Source organism: Aotus nancymaae, unplaced genomic scaffold, assembly GCF_030222135.1.
Source record: "Aotus nancymaae isolate 86718 unplaced genomic scaffold, 86718_ANA_hifiasm-v0.15.2.pri h1tg000004l, whole genome shotgun sequence".
In the NCBI taxonomy this organism is placed as follows: Eukaryota; Metazoa; Chordata; class Mammalia; order Primates; family Aotidae; genus Aotus; species Aotus nancymaae.
Genome location: NW_026988415.1, coordinates 14,104,944 through 14,126,393, shown reverse-complemented (window position 1 = coordinate 14,126,393; position 21,450 = coordinate 14,104,944). Strand labels below are relative to the sequence as shown.

The window sequence follows — 21,450 nt, the reverse complement described above, 5'->3', positions numbered from 1 at the left end:
GCTGAAGGAGGAGAAGCGCTCACTTGGATCACGACCCGGGGTCCGCCCCACCCGACACCCTGGGACTACGAAGCGCTTAAACAGGAAACGGGAGCCTTTCCAAAACAGCTTGAGGCTGATTGGAAGCCAGGAAGAATCCCAGCCCCTCCCACGTCAGCATCCCTGTAGGCGCACAGCGCGGCGGGCTACGTGTGGCTTGCCGGGAGACGTAGTCCTCAGTGCAGTCCCGCGCCTGCGCCCTGGGCAGTTGCCGGTGAGCTTGGGAGAACCGTGGGCGCTGAGGCGGTGAGTCCCGGAGCGGCCAGAGGGCGTGGCCGTTCCCTGGGGTACGGGTGCGGGCGCGGGTAGCGGGGCACCTTTCCCTGGCCGGTGCCATCCCAACTGGGTGATTCCAGCTGTGTCCCGGGAGGCGGGAGTCGGGAGGACTGGTGGGCGGCGGGCCCCTATCCAGCCAGGGTCCCCGCCGCCACTCCCTGCGACCCGACCGGGCCTTCCCGGGAGTCCTCCCGGGCTGGGAGCTTCCCTCCAGGCGGCTGGACTTCGTCGCCCAAGACCAAACAGAGGCCGTGCCCGAGACGCTAGCATCCTATTTTGTACCAGCTTTTAGACTTTTGAGGGACGTGTCACTCTTGCCGTTCCTCAACTGCTCTCTTCACACACATCGCTTTCCTTATAGGCCCTATGAGGGTGGATTCTCTATGAGAAGGTTTGGAGAGAAATCACTGCTGCCATAGTGAAATGAACGTTTCTCTGGTAAGGGTCCATCAAAGGAAACCCGAAGGGTCAGTTCCCTGGTAGACGTGGTGGAAGCTTTTGGGTCAGTCAGGGAAGGGCTGGCCAGCTGTGAGGCTGGAGCGGATTAACGGGTGGGTCCAGATCCAAAAACAGCACAGTTCCTGGATGCTCTCCAGCAACGGTTAGGTGCCTAAACTCTGGGAAATAGAGGCTCCCTAGAAATGACTCCTGACAAGCAATAAATTTTAATTGAGTGCTTCCTCTGTGCCAGGCACGCTGCTAATCGCTTTTCATGCAATTGGATCCATGCTGAACATTTTATGAAGTAGATGCTATGATTATCTTCATGTTACAGAGGCACTGGATGTCAGGGTCACACAGCTAGCAGGTTATCATATCTAAATCTATCTGCTGAAGTCAGCCTACCATCATGGTAAAGGGGGATAAGAGAACAGAGTGCTGATTTGGGTTGACTGGATAGGAAGAGAGTCATGAGTATTTTTTCCCCTTGAATCCCCTCTAGAGAAGAGGGCAACTACATCAGCTGTCTCAGCAAATGCAGAGAGAGAGGACCCATGGCACATGGGCAGATAAAGATCTTGAGACCTGTGGAAACATGTATGTGACTGTCTCTGTGACTTCAAAGACTACACTAAGAACATTTTGATGTTTTTAGACCTTTTGATTGCTTGAGAATGTAGATTTTTACCTAATCACCAGTTCCCTCTGGCATTTTCCTTATGACCTTAGACAAGTTGCTCAATCTCCCTAAGCCTCAAACCTCAATTCCCTCATCTGTATCCAGGGGATAATACTAGTACCTAGCTCCTAAGCTTGGGTGAGGGGTAATTGACTAGTCTATGTAGAATGCTTAGAACAGTAACTGGCACATAGCATGAACTTAATAAATATCCTTTTGTTAGGAATGCATAGCAAATTCCTAATGGCCTCCCTATTACAGTGTATTTCTCATGTAGGAGATCCTCCTGGAATGCTATGGCGGAGGGGAGTGGGGAATTACACAGACTCCATGAAGACAAGAATGAGAGATGGACAATTTGCTGCCTTTGCAAACCATGTCTCTACCTAAGTTCACTTTGATTGAAGGCTTTTAGAGAGTACTTAAAGCTAGATGGACTTTCAAAGATTTGTTGGAAGTATTAGTATTCCTTCTCCATTTCTATAGAGATCTACATATATTGAGAAACACATGACAATTGGAATTAAATTGGGATGGGATTAAATGCCTATAGATTTATAAGGGTTCATTTATTAATAAACTCAGGGTCCTTAGCCTGGGACCATGGAATTCTAAAGCAGAACTGTCCAATAGACCTTTTGCAGTGATGTCTATTAAGCATTTGAAATTTAGCTAATATTACTGAGAAACTAAATTTTTGACTAAACTTAAAGTGTCATATGGGGCTGTTGGCTACCATATTGGACAACAAGCATAGTTCTACAAGGTCCATAGATGAGCTTTGATATTTTTATAAACTTTTGAAACTAGATGGAGAATAGTATGTATGTGTATTTTTCTAGGAAGTAAGTCTGATTCATCAGATTCTCAAAACCAAGAGAAATATAATGAACTACTTTAGGTCTTTGGTAAAAAAGAAGTTAATGAAGGTAAGCCCTCTTGTGACCACTCCTGTTTCTCTCTCACTTTTTTCGGTCCTCAGCTGTAGGTGGCTCCCTCCCACCGCAACAATTTCAGAGAGAAACAAATCGGAATCTGATAAGTGAGGCTCCAGATAAACTGTAAACTGCTGGAGGTGGGAGATGGCTGTGGCCTTGGGTTGTGCAATCCAGGCATCCTTGAATCAAGGCTCTGTGTTTCAAGAGTATGATACTGACTGTGAAGTCTTCCGTCAGCGCTTCAGGCAGTTCCAGTACAGAGAAGCAGCTGGGCCTCATGAAGCATTTAACAAACTCTGGGAGCTTTGCTGTCAATGGCTGAAGCCAAAGATGCGCTCTAAGGAACAAATCCTGGAGCTGCTAGTGTTGGAGCAATTCCTAACTATCCTGCCCACAGAGATAGAGACCTGGGTGAGGGAGCACTGCCCAGAGAATAGAGAAAGAGTTGTGTCACTCATAGAAGACTTACAGAGAGAACTTGAGATACCAGAGCAGCAGGTAAGAAAAGAATGTGGGATCTTTGTGAGTGGTCCTAAGGAAGTAGCTGAGGCAGCTGAGACTAGACCACACTTTTGTCTCTGTATCATTCCCCAGCCTCAAGATTTCTCCAGAGTCCTTTTCCTTTTTCTCTTCTGCTGAACTCAGCAAATGAGTCAGTGCTTTTAACTCTATCAGACTCAATTGCCCTTCTATAACAAATGGTTTATAATGTCCACTTTCCTATGCACAAATGAAATTCATAGACAACATAATCTACCCACATAAATCAACTCAAAACATTAGTAAATTGCACCATGGCCTGAAGGCCAGTTCTAGCCGTAGTCTGTTTCTCTGTACTCTGTACATAAGCCGTAGGCTGTTTCTCTGTACTCTGTACATAATGGTTTTTACCTTGTTAAAAGGTCGTTGGAAAAAGAACAGGAAGAAGGAGAACTGACAGTGAATGTGGCCCACAGAACCTAAAATATTTACTATTTGGATAAAGTTTGCCAAACCTGAGTCAAGTCTAGAAGGAATGTAAAGGAAAAGAAGCATAGTTTGTTGTAAACTGATAGGGATTTGTGCACATACATGCCTGGGCCTGACCAAATGTCATGAAGTTATCAGATGTTTACATCTATACTTAGAATCACTGTGAATGGGACAGCCAGAAATTCAGACTGATACAGCTCAAGTACTACGAACAGTGTTGCTGCTCATCATGTGATTTTCCAAAGTGGCATACGACTCTTGGTAAATCTGAACAATAAGCAGTGTAGTCTTTGCTTTTCACAGTAGTGTATTCCTAGAAAATTTTATTTGTGCTGAAACTATGCAAAACAAAGCAAACAATTGTACTTATCTGACCAACAGGGTGGAGTTCTTGACATGTTCTTTTTACTCACATGAATGTTTGAGTGGGACATCCCAAACTTGGTAGGGACCTGGAACAATTCTGTATTATACATTATGTTCCATTAAATTCTGATAACTACCACCTGTCAGCATATTCAAAACTCCCCATGGGTGCAGTGGCACTGTCTGCCATTCAGAATGACTGTGCAAAGCCTCTTTTCAGAAGTGCCATGACTGAGAGAGGGCAGTGTCTTTGGGAAAAGGGAGCAGAAGCTTCCAGATGGGGATCAGGGATACTCCAATCTTGTCTATGGGGGTTCTCTGCAGGAGCTGTTAGCTTCAGGGCTCCTGAATAGTAGTCTTCTAAGGCTTTCTGTCTCCCTAGGGTACTTGGGTTGGTGGTTACCCTTCCTTTCTCTGTCTCCTTGGTTTTGTTTACTATATAAGATTTTATCTTCATGTGGTCTAGACATTTGCTGCCGAATACAGTCACTTCTAGTCATGTACAGCTCTTGAGCACTTGAAATATGGCCAATGCAAATTGAGATCTGCTGTAAGTATGAAATACACACCACATGCAGAAGACTTGGTATGAAAAAAGTAGGTGAAATATCTCACTAATAATTGTTCATATTAATTACATGTTGAAATGCTGATTGTTTGCATTGGATTAATACATACTATTAAAATTGGCCTTTTTAAAAAATTTACTCATATGGCCAGTAGAAAATTTAAAATTACATGCATGATTCTCATACAATTCTACTGGGCACTGCTGGTCTAGACTCGAGAGTGATGGTTCTGGCATTTTCTCCAGGTTGATATGCATGACATGCTCTTGGAAGAACTGGCACCAGTGGGAACAGCACACATACCACCAACCATGCACCTAGAGGCACCTGCACTCCAGGTAATGGGACCTGCCCAGGAGGCCCCAGTAGCAGAGGCATGGATTCCACAGGCAGGGCCACAGGAGCTGAACTACGGTGCTGCTGGAGAATGTCAGCCCTTTCTAGACCCTGGTAAGGCAAGCGATTTCTCTCCTTTCTTTTGTTTCCGTTTTGAGAGTTCAGGAACTCTCAAGGGTTGGGGTTGGGTTAGAAATACCAATTACCTAATGGAAATGGACCACTCAAAGAAGAAGAAGAAATCTCTCTGCGAATAGTAGGTAACAAAGCACTTTGGAAAGAATCCTGGGATTAGGAATCCTTTAAGCTAATGACCCTGATAAGGAGTCTTTTGATCAAGAATATTACACAGGAAAACTATGAGAGTTTGGATTCTGGATAAAGAATCATTTCTTAACCCAATTTTAATTAACAGGAACTGTGATGTTGTGGGCCTCAAGGGCCTCAGTTGCTTTTATGACATCAGAGCCTTATTTAAACTTAATACTTTAGTAATATAGTCTCTTTAGATCCTGTAAGATCAACCGCTTACCACGGTCTAAAGGAAATATCTGCCTCATTAAATAAAAACCTATTACATATTACAATGTTTCTCAAACTGTAGTAAGCAGACCATTCACAGCATGAACACCAAGGGTGCATGTTTAGCAAGCTCTGCCGGTGAGTGCTACACGCGCTAAAGTTTGAGAACCACTGGCCCAGACACCACAGGGGTTAGTTCTAGAAGGAGAAAGTCCAAGTGGAGAAAGGCAGCAGGATCACGTAGTCCAGGTGCTCCTATATTTTATTCTCCATTGAGGTGTTCTTACCCAGTGTTCCCTGTACCTCTTCTACCCCTCACATTAAAGCTTTGGCCCAACTGTGGCCAGAATCCTCTCCCCTCACTCCTCCAGGCACTGTTTCAACATGTTGGCATGTTCAAGAGCCTATTAAATACTGAGACCACAGAAGACACATAAAAATGAAAATAAGTTGAGAGTTATCCAAGTTATAAATGTCTGATCCATCCATAACTAGCTCAATGCTCCCTTTCCACATCATGTTACTAGCCTACTGTTGACTGGAAGCCTTACCAATAACATCAATGGTCAACTAACACATATTTTGTATGTTATATGTGTCATATACTATCTTCTTACAGTAAGTAAGCTAGAGAAAAGAAAACGTTATTGAGAAAATCATGAGGAAGAGAATATATTTACTATTCATTAAGTGGAAGTGGATCATTATAAAGGTCTTCATCCTCATTGTCTTCACATTGAGTAGGCTAAGGAGGAAGAGGAAAAGGAGAGGTTAATCTCGCTGTCTCGGGGTGGCAGAGGTGGAAGAAAATCTGCTTGTAAGTGTATTTGTGCAGTTCAAACACATGTTGTTCAATGGTCAACCGTGTATTCTAGATAAAAGTCCCTTATTAGACATATGATTTGCCAATATCTTCTCCCATTTCACTTTCTTGATAGTGTCCTTTGTAGCACAAAAGATTTTTTTCATTTTGATGAAGTCAAATGTAATTGTTTTTTCTTTTGTTGTTTGTGCTTTTGATGTCTTATCTAAGTAATCATTGCCTAATCCAAGGTCACAAAAATTTTCCCCTGTGTTTTCACCTAACAGTTTTATAATTTTAGCTCTTACATCTAAGAGTTTGATCTAATTTTCATTAACTTTTATATAAGTTAATGAGGTAGAGGTCCAAATAATATTTTTTTTCTCAGGTGGACATCCAGGTGTCTCAGCATTATTTGTTGAAAAGGCTATTCTTTTTATATTGAATATCCTTGAAATCCTTGTCAAAATCAGTTGACCACAGGTATATGGTTTTATTGCTGGATTCTCATTTCTATTTTGTTGATCTACATGTCTGTTCTTATGGAAGTACTGCACTGTCTTAATCCATTTGTGTTACTATAAAGGAATAACTGAGGCTGGGTAGTTTGTTAAGTAAAGAGATCTATTTGACTCACAGTTCTGCAGGCTGTACAAGAAGCATAGTGCCTGCAGCTGATTCTGGTGAGGGCTTCAGGAAGCTTCCACGCCTGGCAGAAGGTGAAGGGGAACTGGCATGTGCAGGCTGTATAGCGAGAGGAGACAAGAGAGGAGGGAGGTGCTAGGCTCTTTTTAACAGTCAGTTCTCATGGGAATTAGTATAGCAAGTGAGAATTTTATTTCTTACATTCCAACCTAGATACCTTTCATTTCTTTTTGTTTTCTTAGTTGCTCTGCCTTGAACCTCCAGTACAATGTCAAATACAAGTGACCGGAGTGGGCATCGAGTCTTGTTCCTGATCTCAGAGGAACTGTGTTTAGTCTTTCACCATTACTTATGATGTTAGCTGAAGGTCTTTCTTAGATTCTTTTTATCAGGATGAGAAAGTTTCTTTCTATTCCTAATTTGAGTATTTTTATCAGGAAACTGATCGATTTTGTCAAATAATTTTTTCTCCATTTATTGAGATGATCATGTGATTTTTTGTTACTTGTCATTCTATTGTAATGGGGTATTACCTTAATTTTTGAATGCTAAATCAATTTTGCATTCCTGGGATAAATGCCACTTGGTTTTGATGCACAATTCTTATTATATGTTGCTGGATTCAGTTTGCTAGTATTTTGTTGAAGATTTTTACATCCATATTCATAAGAGATTTTGATGTGTAGTTTCCTTTTCTGGTCCTGTCTTCACATAGCTTTGTTATCAGGGTAATAACTGCCTCATAGAATGAGTTCGGAAGCCTTTCCTCCTCTTCTATTTTTTGGAAGTATTTGTGAAGAATTGCTATCTTTTTCTTTTGTCACTTGTGCTTTAGATGTCATATTTAAGAAACCATTGCCTAATCCGAGATCACGAAGATTTATACCTACGCTTCCTTCTAAGAGTGTTATGAATTTATCTCTTACATTTAGGTCATTGATGCATTTTGAATGAATTTTTGTTATGTGATATGACATGGGGGATCAACATCATTCTTGTGCATGTGGATATTCAGTTGTCCCAGCACCATTCGTTGAGGAGACTATTCTTTCTTTCTTGAATGTTCTTGGTACTTTTATCAAAAATCAATTCACTGTACGTGTAAAGGTTTATTTCTAGACTCCCAATTCTATTGCATTAACATATATTTGTTTCCTAATGCCAGTAAAGTGATTTGGAAAGTATTCCATTTTCTTCTGTTTTTCAGGAGGAGATTATGTAGACTTGGTTTTGCTTTTTTAAATAGTTGACAGAATTCACCAGTGAAGCCATCTGTGCTTTGGCCTTTTGTGGATGGGTGAGGAGAGGGGTGTTTATTACTAATTAAATCTCTTTACTTGTTATAGGCCTGTTCACATTTTCTGTTTCTTCTTGAGTCACTTTGATTACTGTGTATTTCTAGTAATTTGTCCATTTTAATTTTATTTAACTATTTTCATACATTTGTTCATAGTATTCCTTTATAATAATTTCTGTCTCTCTCTCTCTCTTTTTTTTTTTTTTTTGGCCAGTCATCCAGGGCGTAGTGCAGTGGCATGATCATAGTTCACTGCAACCTCAACCTTAGGTGATCCTCCCACCTCAGCCTCCCAGTTAGCTGGGACTACAGGCATACAGCACCACTCCTGGCTATTTTTTGTAGAAACAAAGTTTTGCCATGTTGCCCAGGCTGATCTTGAACTCCTGGGTTCAAGCAGTCTGCTTACCTCAGCCCCCTGAAGTGCTGCGATTAAAGGCGTGAGCCAGTGTACTGATCCCTCCTTTTTATTTCTGTAAATTTAATAGTAATACCCCCACTTTCATTTTCGATTGTAGTTATTTGAATTTTCTCTCCTCTTCTCTTGGCCAGTCTCTCAAGTATTATTAACTTTGTTGATGTTTTAAAATAACCAACCTTGGTTTCAATGCATTCTTCCTCTGTTGTTTTACAATTTGCTATTTCATTAAATTCTATTCTAATCTTTGTTGTTTCCTTCTTTCTGGTTGTTTGTGGTTTACTTTGGTCCTTTCACAGTACTTTGAGTTGGAAGAATAGGTAATAAGTTTGAGTTTTTCTTCCTTTTTAATATAGGCATTCAGAGTTATAAATTTTCTTCTAAGCAGTGTCTTAAATATATCCTTTACATTTTGTATGCAGTATGTTTGTTTTCATTTATCCCAAAATATTTCTAATTTCCCTTTTGACATCTTTGATTGGTAACAGGAGTGTGCTGTATAATTTTCACATATTTTTGAAGGTTCCAAATTTCTTTGTTATTTATTTCTAATTTCATTCCATTTTTGTAGAAAAATATACCCTATAATTATGATCTTTTTAAATTTCAGAGCATTTGTGTTATGCTGTAGCATCTTGTCTGTCCTAGAGAATTTTCTATGTGCACTTGTGAAGAATGTATAGAATGCTGTTGTTGGGTGGAGTGTTCTATGAATATCTGTTATGTTTAGTTGGTTTATACTATTTTCTACATCTTGTATTGTTGATCTTCTGCCTAGATTTTGTATCTAATAGTGCAAGGAGTTATTGAAGTGTCTCACTACTGTTGCTGAATTATCTAGTTCTTGTACTATTTCTATCCGGTTTTGTTTTATATATTTTAGTACTCAGTAATTAGGTGCATACATGATTATGATTGTTATATCTTCCTGATGGATTGATATTTTTATCGTTATAGAATGATCCTGTATATCTTAGTAACAGGTTTTTTTGTTTGTTTGTTTTAATGTCTATTTTGACTGGCTGTCTTGTGGTTGCTACTTGTATGATATATCTTTTTCTATCCCTTTACATTCAATCTGTTTGTATCTTTGAATCTAAAGTGTACCTCTTATACACAGTGTATAGCTGGATCTTTTCTTTTCAATCCAGTCAGACCTTCTCTGCTTTTATATGAAATCATTTAATCTATTTACATTTAATTTTATTTTTGATGTGGTTGGATTTATATCTGCCGTTTTGCTTTTTGTTTTCCATATGACTCAAGTCGTTTTTGTTCCGCTATCCCTCTTTTACTGCTTTCTTTTTCATTAAGTAAATATTTCTCATGTAATATTTTACTTTAATAATTTTACTATTTTTAAGTTATTTCTTTAGTGGTTTCTCTAGGATTTACCATCTACATCTTATCATTGGTTTTAGAGTTATACTAACTTAATGCCAGTGAGATATAGAAACGTTTCTCCTATGTAGCTCTATTCCCTTTTCCTTTTTTTGTGATATTACTATCTGTTACATCAAAAATGTTTTATACCCAAGAATACATTGTTATAATTATTGCTTTATATAATTTATATAAGCTGAAAGAAGAAGGGAAAATAAATATACATTATAACTTTTGTTATATTAACATTATTTATAATTTCTGGTTTTCTTCATTTGTTCCTGTGGATTTGAGTTATCAACTGGAGTCATTTCTTTAGCCCCATACAGTTTGCTGTTACACACCTCATTTCTGCTGTTACTGGGAAATATATTACATTTCTATATGTTGTATGCCCAATAATACACTATATACATATTTTATACAGTTGTATTTTAAATCTTTTAACAAAGGGAGGAAGCAGTAATTTTCATTTATACTGTCTTTTCTAATTACGTAATTATTTTTACTTATGCTGCTTTGTCATGTGGATTCAAATTACCATACATTTAGGTTATAAGTCAGTATTTTGTACCTAAGCCTTTGCTACTCTCTCCTATTCCAAGTTTCAACTGAAACTCCATCTTTTACTTCACAGCAGCTTTCTTTTGATCTATGATCTTCAATTTTATTTTACCTGTTTCATATTACCTTGTAATTTCACTCTTAGCTTTGAAATCGAAATGAAAAAAAAATAGTGAATTTCAACAGCACTTTATTTGTAATTCGTCTTTTGTTTCTTAATCTTGAAAAGGATTTTTTTTTTTTTTCATGAAAAAGTAGCACAAGGTGTTTTAGTCCACTTCCTCTGTCTTGAATATAATGTTCTGGAATTTAAATTTTCCTTCAGATTAACATTAGTCAAACTAAATTTCTAGTGTCTTTTTAATAATACTAATATTTAAACATCAGCCTACATTTAGATATCACATTAGTAATTTACAGCCCACATTTCATTGAAGACCAGTAAACTTGATGAGAGGTAGAGGAGGAGAAGAAGGGGCTTAGAAAAGAGGATGTAAGCAATACCAGCTGTCAATGAGGAGAGGGGTGGTCAGACAAGGGGAGAGTGAGTGGTTAGAAACGTCACCTGATTATCCTTAGATTGACACTTTGAAATACTATTTGGTAGTCATTTTGGCTAATAGTCATTTTCACCTGTATGAGTCATTTGGGCTAATTTTAAGAGAAGCCACTTCTAGACTTCAGCTGAAACAAACATAAATACTGCTTTTGCTAATAGTCATTTGGGCTAATTTTAAGAGAATCCACTTCAGCTGAAACAAATATAAATCCTGCGTTTGATAGTTTCAACCCAGTTCAATTTTCATTTAAATTCAAAAGACTCCACTGGAATTGTTCCAGTAAACACTTTAACTCCTACTTTAAGCTCTTTCTCTCTTTGTTTGGCACTCAATAGCAGTGTTCCCCAGTACTAATATGGCAAAACTTTACGAAATTTACTTTGTATTTTAGCTCTAACCTAAACAAATCTAGTATCAAAATAGATGCTGAAGTGATTTAGTGCATTGATTTCAGCACAGAATTTATTCACTCACCTTCCACAAATTAGAGAATAGCTTTGAATTGAACACAGCCTCATTTTCATTTTGCTTTTAACTTTTAAAGAAAAGACTGTTGTAAGAGACTCAGGTGAAGTAATAGTAATGGAGAAGTAGATACTAAGAGGCTATGTGTCCAAGAAATCAGCCTAAATTTTGGAAAAACTTTTGATGAGCCAAACTATAATGCTTCTCATCTTTCTTCTTGCCAGGATATCCATTACCAAAGCTTGACGTGAACTTCTCATTGGAGAATAGAGAAGAGCCGTGGGTGAAGGAATTACAGGATTCTAAAGAAATGAAACAATTACTTGATTCCAAGATAGGTAAGTAATTGTTCTTTGATATACTAGGGGAAGAAAAAAAAATAAAAATTCAACCTAAACAAAAATAAAGAGTTTGGAATTCTATTTAGGAATTTATATGTTCCTACTACTGGTTTAATATAACTCTTCATTTTCCTTCACTTTCTTTTCTCCATGGAACACAATATCAAATGCAGTTTCTATTTCTTCTCTCAGGTTTTGAGATGGGGATAGAAAATGAAGAAGATGCTTCAAAACAGAAAAAAATGGACACTATGTATCCATTTATTGTAACTTTAGAGGGGAATGCTCTTCAGGGTCCCATTTTGCAAAAAGACTATGTACAGTTAGAAAATCAATGGGAAAGCCCCCCAGAGGATTTACAGACAGATTTAGCAAAACTGGTAGATCAGCAGAACCCCACTCTGGGAGAGACACCTGAGAACTCCAACTTGGAAGAACCTCTCAATCCTAAACCCCATAAGAAAAAGAGCCCAGGAGAGAAACCGCACCGATGTCCTCAGTGTGGAAAATGTTTTGCTCGGAAGTCACAACTCACTGGGCATCAGAGAATTCATTCAGGAGAAGAACCTCATAAATGCCCTGAATGTGGGAAAAGATTCCTTCGTAGTTCAGACCTCTATAGACACCAACGACTTCATACAGGGGAGAGACCCTATGAATGCACTGTATGTAAAAAGCGATTCACTCGGCGCTCACATCTTATAGGGCACCAGAGAACCCATTCTGAAGAAGAAACATATAAATGTCTTGAGTGTGGGAAAAGTTTTTGTCATGGATCAAGTCTTAAAAGACATCTGAAAACTCATACAGGTGAAAAACCTCATAGATGTCATAATTGTGGGAAAAGTTTTAGTCGACTGACAGCTCTTACTTTGCACCAGAGAACGCATACTGAAGAGAGACCTTTTAAATGTAATTATTGTGGGAAAAGTTTTAGACAGAGACCAAGCCTCGTTATTCATTTAAGAATCCACACGGGGGAGAAGCCATACAAGTGTACTCATTGTTCTAAAAGCTTCAGACAGAGAGCAGGCCTTATTATGCACCAGGTGACTCACTTTAGAGGACTTCTTTAAGAATTGCTAAGGGAAACAGGTCCTACACAAATTGACACTAACTCAAAAAAATCTTAAACTGCAGCAGACTGTTTGTCTTGGAAGCTTTTATTTGAGCTTATAAGAACATAGAACAGCGTTTTTTTTTGTTTTGTTTTTTGCTATTTTTAAAACCCATTTTCCAAGGTATATGAATTCTAGAGTATTTATCTAACTCCTGTGATTTTCTTAGATTTGATTTCTTCTGTCTGCACAACTCTTCTTTTTTTATTATAATGAAAAATTTTGTGTTCCAAGACAACTGTATTATAGGTGTAAACATAAAGCATATAAATTATGACAATCCTTTTAGAGGTAGAGTCAACATAGTGGATAAACATGTCTATCAGACATATTGATTATAGCAGTACTATAGTTATTCTGCTGTCATTATTAAAGACGATTATATTCATTCAAAGCTTTAGATGTGTGGCAAGAAAGGAGACAGTGAATTTTCTCATGTGGCAAGAAAGGAGACAGTGAATTTTGTCAAACAATAAAAATGTGTCAGGAACACAAGGATGAAGGCGATGTCATTTGCCTGGTAAGAACTGGGTTATTTCCACTGAAATTTTTTATGTTTAAGGAAATTAAGATTTTAACCTTTACTTGTGAATTTCGCAGTTTGCTAGTCTGCTTAGCAGTTTGTGCAGAGTACTAATTTGGTCATTTATTTTATTCACAGAATAAGCTGTATGTCTGGAACACTCCATTTGGCAATTGAAATTGTACAAGCAGAATCTAATTTAATTTAGATTGACTGAAGAACCAGTGTTTTTTGCTCTCCTTTGGTATTTCACTCTCCTTTGGTATTCAATCATGTGTCTTTCAGTACTTTTTAAAATGTTACCCATTCTTTAATTCAGCGTCTCACTATGTATGTGTCATAGAATACTTAGTTCTGCTAGATATTTTGCAAATATGTGTGGGAATTGCTTCCTGCTGTTTCGCCTTCTTAGATTGACAGTGCACATATGAGAATCTCCGAGAGATCCTCTAGAAAAGAGACAAAAAGCACCTCTTTTGGCTGAATGTTTTATTTGACCCCGAAACTTTTTCGTATACCCAATAATAACCTACAGAACTAATATTCTGTGAATATCTCTTGGAACACACTGCCTTAAACAGATATTTCTATAGCTATCAGTATAGTTATGTTGCTCCCAAGCCTAGTTATCGCCAGTTGTTTTAAGGGTGTTATGAAAAATTCTTTAAATATATATGAATATGTGTAACACACACAGAGACACACACACATATACACACATGCTACCTTAAGAGGGTGAGGGTCACTAATTTGGATAATTTTTAAGTTGCCTAGTGATTCTCAACATTCTTGAATTTTACTTATATTTACACACACACACACACACACACACACCACTTTAAGAAGGTGAGGATCACTAATTCAGATAATTTATAAGTTGCCCAGTGATTCTCAACCTCTTTGAATTTTACTTACAATTACACACACACACACACACACACATATAGACACACACACATTGCTACTTATATAAATGTTCTCATGTAATCATGGTGACAACTCAAATTCCCGAAGCAAGGGAAGACTTCTCATTGTCAGTTAAAGCTGTTAAAACATGAAAATATTCATTGAGCCTAGTTCCTTGTTATAAAATACAAGAAATGGAACATTCAAGCATTTTCCCTTTATGAAGATATTCAGTTGCCCTTTCCTTAAACTACAGTTAGGGAAAGTATATCTCTTCTGTTCCATTGAAGTTCTTGAAAGTGATATAAGTACTTTGGGGGTTATCTACTATGTGCCTAACTAGTGCTGTTCTAGGCTAGTGGAAGCTAGTAAAGAAATATAATTCATGGGTCATGCTCATAAAGATATTATAATATTTTTAGTTAAACAAGAGTTGGGAAACAGGTGGCGAACAATGCAAGAGAGTTTGTAATTAAGTGCCAATTATACCAATTGCTAGACCCAGGATGTATCTTTAATTCTTGTCATCCAGGTCCCTGTATGATGCTGCTATAAGTCTGGGGCTCAAATAGATATCCCAGTAGCAATAAACGTGTAATATGGAGGAGTCTGAATGTAGAGATGAAAAATACAGAATGTAATGGCTTCTCTTTTCTCTCTTGTGGAATTGCATTCAAACCAGAACAGTGCCTTAGAATGGATGTGCCCAACTGCTCTGTATTTATGCAATATTTTAATAAAGCGGAAATGTATATGCTCTTCCTGATTCACTTGCACTAATTAATTATTCGAACAACTTAGAGCTTCTCTCCCTGAACAGTGGCAACAAGCATGGCAGTTGACTCCTGTCCTCATCCCAAGTTGGAATCACTTTTCTCTCTGCAATCATGGCACTGTGATTATGCATCATTTTTAGCATTTAGTAAGTCTATTTTGGGCAAGTAGGGTTAGTTGCAATCGTAATATGAATTGCATCCTCCCTCTTATTTATATCAAATATACTTGACTAGATTTTTACGAGGTAGAGAATGTCTAATATTCGTCTCTTTGTTACAGTACCCTATATAAAAGAATTAAAAAATATTTCTGGCATTTAATCAAGAAACACATGAAACAGTTCTTAGAAACAGATAACGTATTTAGAACATTGCATGGATAATTATACTTCTGTGTCTAATTGTACTTCTGAGCATTTCAAAAAGATAAGGGTAAAATACAGTACCTACCTCCTAGCTATTATAAAGGGGAAAATACAGTACCTACCTCAAATGTACTATGAAGATTAAATGAAATATATTTTGGTCTGCCGCTACACACTGTAAGCTTTCAATAAATATCCCCCATATTATATTTTCATTCTTTGTAGTTTAATGATAAAAGAATTTATAGATTTTCTTCTCTGTCTGGCTTTGGACTTATGTCATAGATTTTATATGCAGTGTTCTTATTTATATTTCAAAATTATTTGTTGTTTTCATTATAATTCCTCTTTGACTTAAGAGATGTACAGTGTTACCATTTTCCTCTTAATTTTGGTTTTGCTACATTGTGATTAGAGAACAAGTTTCATTCTATTTCTGCTTTTAAAGCTCCTTTAAGTTTTTTTTTTAAGAACTACATTTGATAAAAGTTGTTAAGTATCCTAAAACCTTAGAAAATAAGGGCTTTATTTATAGGGTGCAAATTTAGAATACAGTCTTGGACCCCTCAATTACCTTAACGTCTTTAGGCATATTCTTGCTGTTTGTGAAGGGTCAGTGACATCGAGATTGAATTGCTTCCCATTCTGCCTCCCTGTACCCTTGTATTCCCCCTTCCCTTGGTAAGAGTTTTTTCCACCACCTTTGGTCTGTTCTGTGGATGTTATATAGCAATTGTTAGTAGCTGCCTCGGCACTGAGACAGGCAGTAAAAACAACAGGCTAAAGTACCTAGGGGAGACCTAGACTCTTCAAACCAGGCTGAAGAATGCTCTCCTTCAGGATCCCATAGTTTTTGTCATTCTGAAAGCAGAGAGAACCTGCACAGGGCACTTTGAGGTTTTTCCAACTTTGACCCTCCTGAATTTGCAGGGATTGTTTCATACTGTACCGAGGATGTTGTCTAGGCTAAAATCTGGGGGATTAGGGAATACACAGGGGAATCAGTACCCAAGGCTCACCATGAGGTAGGGGAAGAGAGTCATTACACTTTGTCCTTTTGCACCTGTACTCTCCATAGAATCGCCAAGAGAAACAGTCTTGGGCACCTCCAGAAAACTGTGTTATCTTTATTCCTATAACTCTCTCTTATTTTTAGCATACTGATATGGGCTAAATATTCTCATAAATAACCAAAGCTTACCCTTAAGTCTGGGCCCAGCACCGTGCTTCTTTGTCCACTGTAACAGATGTGAAAGGGGTTGGTAAGAAAGCTCATCTTTTAACCTCTCCTTAGCAGTGATAATCAATTTACTCGGTTCCCAATCCCTGAGACTTTAATCACTGGGATTGGAAGTGGTGGTAAATCTCTTTCTCCTGGAGTGATATATAGGTCAGCCTCTATCCAGCTTTTTGTGCATTGTCAGAAAGGACTTCTCAGAGTTCTAGCAAGACATAAGTTTATATTTCCTAAGGATTCTAAGATGGTAGAAATTATTAAAATATTGATATATTTTAAATATTTACTTTTAATGGACATATTTATCACCTAATACAAGAATATGAATGTATTAATTACTGAAGATGACTTCAAAACTCTAAAATTTAAGGCCTTTCCTGAAAATCAGACCTTACCTGTTGGCCCTAGGAGAGATCCGTGTACCTGTACTTTGAAGTGTATTCTGCAGTAATTCTTCAGCCATCTCTTCTCAACTAGGTTACTTTCCTATGAAAGTGGGAAAGTAGAGGATGAGAAGTGACGAACTGGTGGCCCTTCATCTTAGCCTGGAGTGGAAGGAAACACTTGTACTGCCTTTTCTCCTGAGGACAGTTCATCTTGGGAAGACTGGAGTCCCTTTTCCTAAGATGTTACTTAAATACTGCTGTAACAGACACACACTCCACACACACACCAAGGAAAGACAAAAAGAAATATACATTTTTTTTGACACAAAGTCTTGCTCTGTCACCCAGGATGAAGTGCAGTGGCATGATCTCAGCTTACTGCAACCCCCCTCCTGGGTTCAAGCAATTCTCCCTGCCTCAACCTCCCAAGTAACTGGGATTACAGGTGCCCACCACCATGCCCAGCTAATTTTTGTATTTTTGGTAGGATGGGGTTTTGCCATGTTGGCCAGGCTGGTCTCAGACTCTTGGGCTCAAGTAATCTGCCTGCCGCAGCTTCCCAAAGTCCTGGGATCACAGGCATGAGCCACCATGCCCGGCCAGAAGTGTACAATTCTTAACTCCAATAGTATAATTAACACCGAGAAGTTCTATGTTTACCAAACAAATTACCTTGACAAAGTCTCCAAGTCTTGATTTCTTTGCCTGTTGTGGCAATTTTAAAGCATGCCCTCAAATTATTTTTCCATCTTCCCATCAAAAATGGGGTCTGTGTCCCCTGGCCTTGAATCTAGGCAGGCTTGACACTGCTACTAAAGGGATACAGCAAAAGTGATACTCTGTTATTTCTGAGGTGGGGTCATAAAAGACTTCGTTGCTTCCATCTTGTTCAGTAGGGGCACTACCTCTTGGATCCTATGTAAGAAGTCTGATCAATATGGAGAGGCACCTGTAGGCTCTCTGGTGGTTATTCTGAACTGAGCTTGTCCTTCAGCCACCTCATCCGTCTCATTTTGTCTTAGAAGTGGATCCTTCAGCTCCAGCAGTTGCAAACCCATAACATTTGAGTCATCTCAGCTGAGGCCCTACATATCTTGGATAGAGAAGAGCCATCCCCCTGTGCCCTGTCCAAATTCCTAACCCACATAATTTGAAAGCATAATAACATGGCTATTGTTTTACACTGTTGAACTTTGGAGTGGTTTGTAATAGTGCAGATAGTGGTAATATCTTTAAAACAGATATAACATCTGGCAAGATGAACAACTGGGAAACAGACACTAAAGCATTTAGAAAACAGACCTATAAATGGCTAACATGTATATGCTCAACATCACTAATCATCAGGAAAATGCAAACTAAAACTACAATGAGATATCATGTCACACCTGTTAGAATGGCTGTTATCAAACAAACAAAAGATAAGTGTTGGTGAAGATGTGGAGAAAAAAGAACGCTTCTATACTCTAGGTGGGGATGTGAATTGGTACAGCTGTTTTAGAAAACAGCATTGAGGTTCTCAAAAAATTAAAAATAGGACTGCCATCTGATCTATCAATACCAATTCTGGGTATATATTTAAATAAAATCAGTATCCCAGGGAGATATTTGCACAACCATGTTCATTGCAGCACTTTTCACAATAGCTAAGATATGAAATCAATCTTAGTGTCCATAGACTGATAAATGGATGAAGAAAATGTGAGATATGCATACAGGGATTTTGTTGTATTGTGCTTCACTTTATTGTGTTTTGCAGATACTGTGATTTTTTACAAATTGCAGATTTGTGACAATCCTGCATTTAGCAAGCCTTTTGGTTCCATTTTTCCAAAAACGTGCTTACTTTCTGTCTTTTTGTCACATTTTGGTAATTCTCACAGTATTTCAAATTGTTTCATTAGTACTATATCTGTTATGGTGATCTGTGATAAGTAATCTTTAATGTTATTACTATAACTGTTTGGGAGTGTATATTAGTCTGTTCTCACCTTGCTATGAAGATACTACCTGAGACTGGGTAATTTACAAACAAAAGACGTTTAATTTACTCACAGTTCCACATGACTGGGCAGGCCTCAGGAAACTTACAATCATGGTGGAAGAGATAGGAGAAGCAAGTACCTTCTTCACAAGGCAGCAGGAGAGAGAGCACAGAAGGCAAGTGCCAGACACTTATCAAACAACCAGATCTCCTAAGAACTCCCTCATTATCATGAGAACAGCGTGAGAGAAACTGCCCCCATGATCCAATCCCACTAGGTCCCTCCCTTGACACATGGGGATTACAATTTAAGATGAGGTTTGGGTGGGGACACAGAGTCATACCATATTATTTCACCCCTGGGCCCTCCCAAATCTCATGTCCTCTAAGTGTTCAAGTGAAAGGAAGAGTCACATGTCTCTAATTTTAAATCAAAAGCTAGAAATGATTAAGCTTACTGAGGAAGCCACATCAAAAGCAAAGACAGGCCAAAAGCTAGGTCTCTTGTGCCAAATTGCCAAGTTTTGAATGTAAGGGGAAAGTTCTTAAAGAAAATCAAAAGTGCTACTCCAATGAACACACAAATAGGAAAGCAAAACAGCCTTGTTGCTGCTATGGAGAAAGTTTGAGTGGTCTGGATAGAAGATGAAACCAGCTACAACATTTCCTCAAAGACAAAGACAAAGATGTTGTTTAAAGGTTAAAGTTTCAGTTATGCAGGATGAATAAGTTCTGGAAGTCTAATGTACAGCATGATGACTATAATTAATTATGCTGATTGTACACTTGAAATTTGCTAAGAGAGTAGATTTTAAATGTTCTCATCACACAAAAAAAATGGTAACTGTGAGGTTATGGATTTGTCAATCAGCTTGATGGTGGCAATAATTTCACAATGTATATTAAAAATCACATTGTGCACATTAAATAGATACAATTTTTGTCAGTTATACCTCAATAAGGCTGGGTAGAAAAACATTGAGATTGAGAACACAAACATAAAGATACCCACTTGTGTATGTATAGGGTTGAATGTGAGTCAAAAGCAGGAAATTTTTACTGGGAAAAGTTATGGTTCAGTGTGAAATACCAAGCATAATCATAACTGCAGTAAAAAGATGAAGGTTCCATGTGAGACATTAAGCATGAAGACGGCCCCTGGAATAAGGCTGTTCCCAGTGTGAAAAACAATTCTGAAGATGACTGCTGAAATAAGGTTAGGTTTTGTTCAAAAGAAAGACTAGCTGGGCACAGTGGTACAAGTTATAGTCCCAGCTACTCAGAATGTTGAGGTGGGAGGACAGCTTTAGCCCAGGAATTCAAGACTAGCTTGGCCTGAGTAACATAGAGAGACTCTGTCTCAAAGAAAAAAGAAGGAAAGAACAAAAGAAAAACATTAGACAAATTAAACAGAGTTTAACTGAGCAAAGAATGATTTGAAATTGAGCAGCCCTCAGAACCTGAAGAAATTCAGAGGGTTCTGCTTTGCAAAGTGGACAGGTAGTACTTATGGACAGAAAATGAAATAAAAATGAAAAAAAAATGGAAGTGAGGGACAGAAATAGCTTGATTGGTTACAGCTTGGCATTTGCCTTATTTGGGCATGGTCTTATCAATTGGCAGCCTGTGATTGGCTGAAACTTGAGTGCTGTAATTTTCTGAGACTCAGCTAGTTTTTACCAAAAAATATATACTCGTAAATAAAGGTTTCAGTTTCTTTACAGACTTAAAATACGGAGACATCCCCAAGCCAAACTTAGTTTAACTTAACAGTTTGGTTAAATTGAACTAAGTTTAATTAACAACAAAAGTCAAAAATTTGTTGTTAATTAACAACAAAAAAGATCACTAGATGAATAAATTTTAAGTTCAGTATGACACAGCCACCATGAACATGATTGCTAGAATAAGATAAAGGCTTTAGAGTGCGATAACAAACTAGAAGTTAACTGCAGGAATGGGAAAAAGTTCAGTGTGACTTAACAACCAAGATAATAACTGATAGATTATGAGTAAGGATTAGAATGAGACAGTAAGCATGAAGATGACTGCTAGAATGAGGTTAATATTCAGCATGAAATAGCAATCATAACCACTAGATTGATGCTATTCTTTAGTGTGTAACAAGATCTGGAAGATGAGTGCTGCAATAAAATTGTATTCAATGTGTAGGCTGGGCATGGTGGCTCATGCCTGTAATCCCAGCACTTTGGGAGGCCAATGCTGGTGGATCATTTGAGGCCAAGAGTTTGAGTCTAGCCTGGAAAACATGGTGAAATCCCGTCTCTACTAAAAATACAAAAAATAGCAAGGTGTGGTGGTGCATGCCAGTAATCCCAGCTACTCAGGAGGCTGAGGCAGGAGAATTGCTTGAACCTGGAAGGTGGAGGTTGCAGTGAGCTGAGATCATGCTGCTGCACTCCAGCCTGGGCAACAGAGTAAGACTCTGTCTTTTAAAAAACCTGTATTCAGTATGAGAAAACAAACATGCTGATTACTGCTGGAATAAATGTTCAGAGTGAGACAACAAACCTGAACGTGA

At 38.2% G+C, this 21,450-nt stretch overlaps 1 protein-coding gene across 3 annotated transcripts; it reads left to right on the top strand.

Annotated features, from left to right (window-relative positions):
* Positions 1–261: 261 nt before the first annotated feature.
* Positions 262–14,926, top strand: ZNF449 (zinc finger protein 449). Of its 3 annotated transcripts, none has more exons than XM_012444790.2 (7): positions 262–285; positions 677–753; positions 2,418–2,871; positions 4,526–4,730; positions 11,497–11,610; positions 11,806–12,423; positions 13,127–14,926. In XM_012444790.2, exons 3-7 carry the CDS (start codon positions 2,518–2,520, stop codon positions 13,156–13,158), a joined length of 1,323 nt encoding a protein of 440 aa, XP_012300213.1. In that variant the 5' UTR covers positions 262–285; positions 677–753; positions 2,418–2,517; the 3' UTR covers positions 13,159–14,926. The 3 variants fall into 3 exon arrangements, 2 of the variants coding, with proteins under 2 accessions (XP_012300213.1, XP_012300212.1); XR_001106183.2 differs by having other exon boundaries at positions 264–285; positions 11,806–13,251; positions 13,393–14,926; XM_012444789.2 differs by having other exon boundaries at positions 264–285; positions 11,806–14,926.
* The last annotated feature ends 6,524 nt before the right edge of the window (positions 14,927–21,450 follow it).

What these genes read in the sequence shown, in the direction of transcription:
- ZNF449 (XM_012444789.2), top strand. Translation starts at nt 2,518, where the DNA reads ATGGCTGTGGCCTTGGGTTGTGCAATCCAGGCATCCTTGAATCAAGGC. An exon ending in TCAGCCCTTTCTAGACCCTG is followed by an intron (nt 4,731 to 11,496) that starts GTAAGGCAAGCG and finishes TCTTCTTGCCAG; the next exon opens with GATATCCATTACCAAAGCTT. An exon ending in ATTACTTGATTCCAAGATAG is followed by an intron (nt 11,611 to 11,805) that starts GTAAGTAATTGT and finishes TTCTTCTCTCAG; the next exon opens with GTTTTGAGATGGGGATAGAA.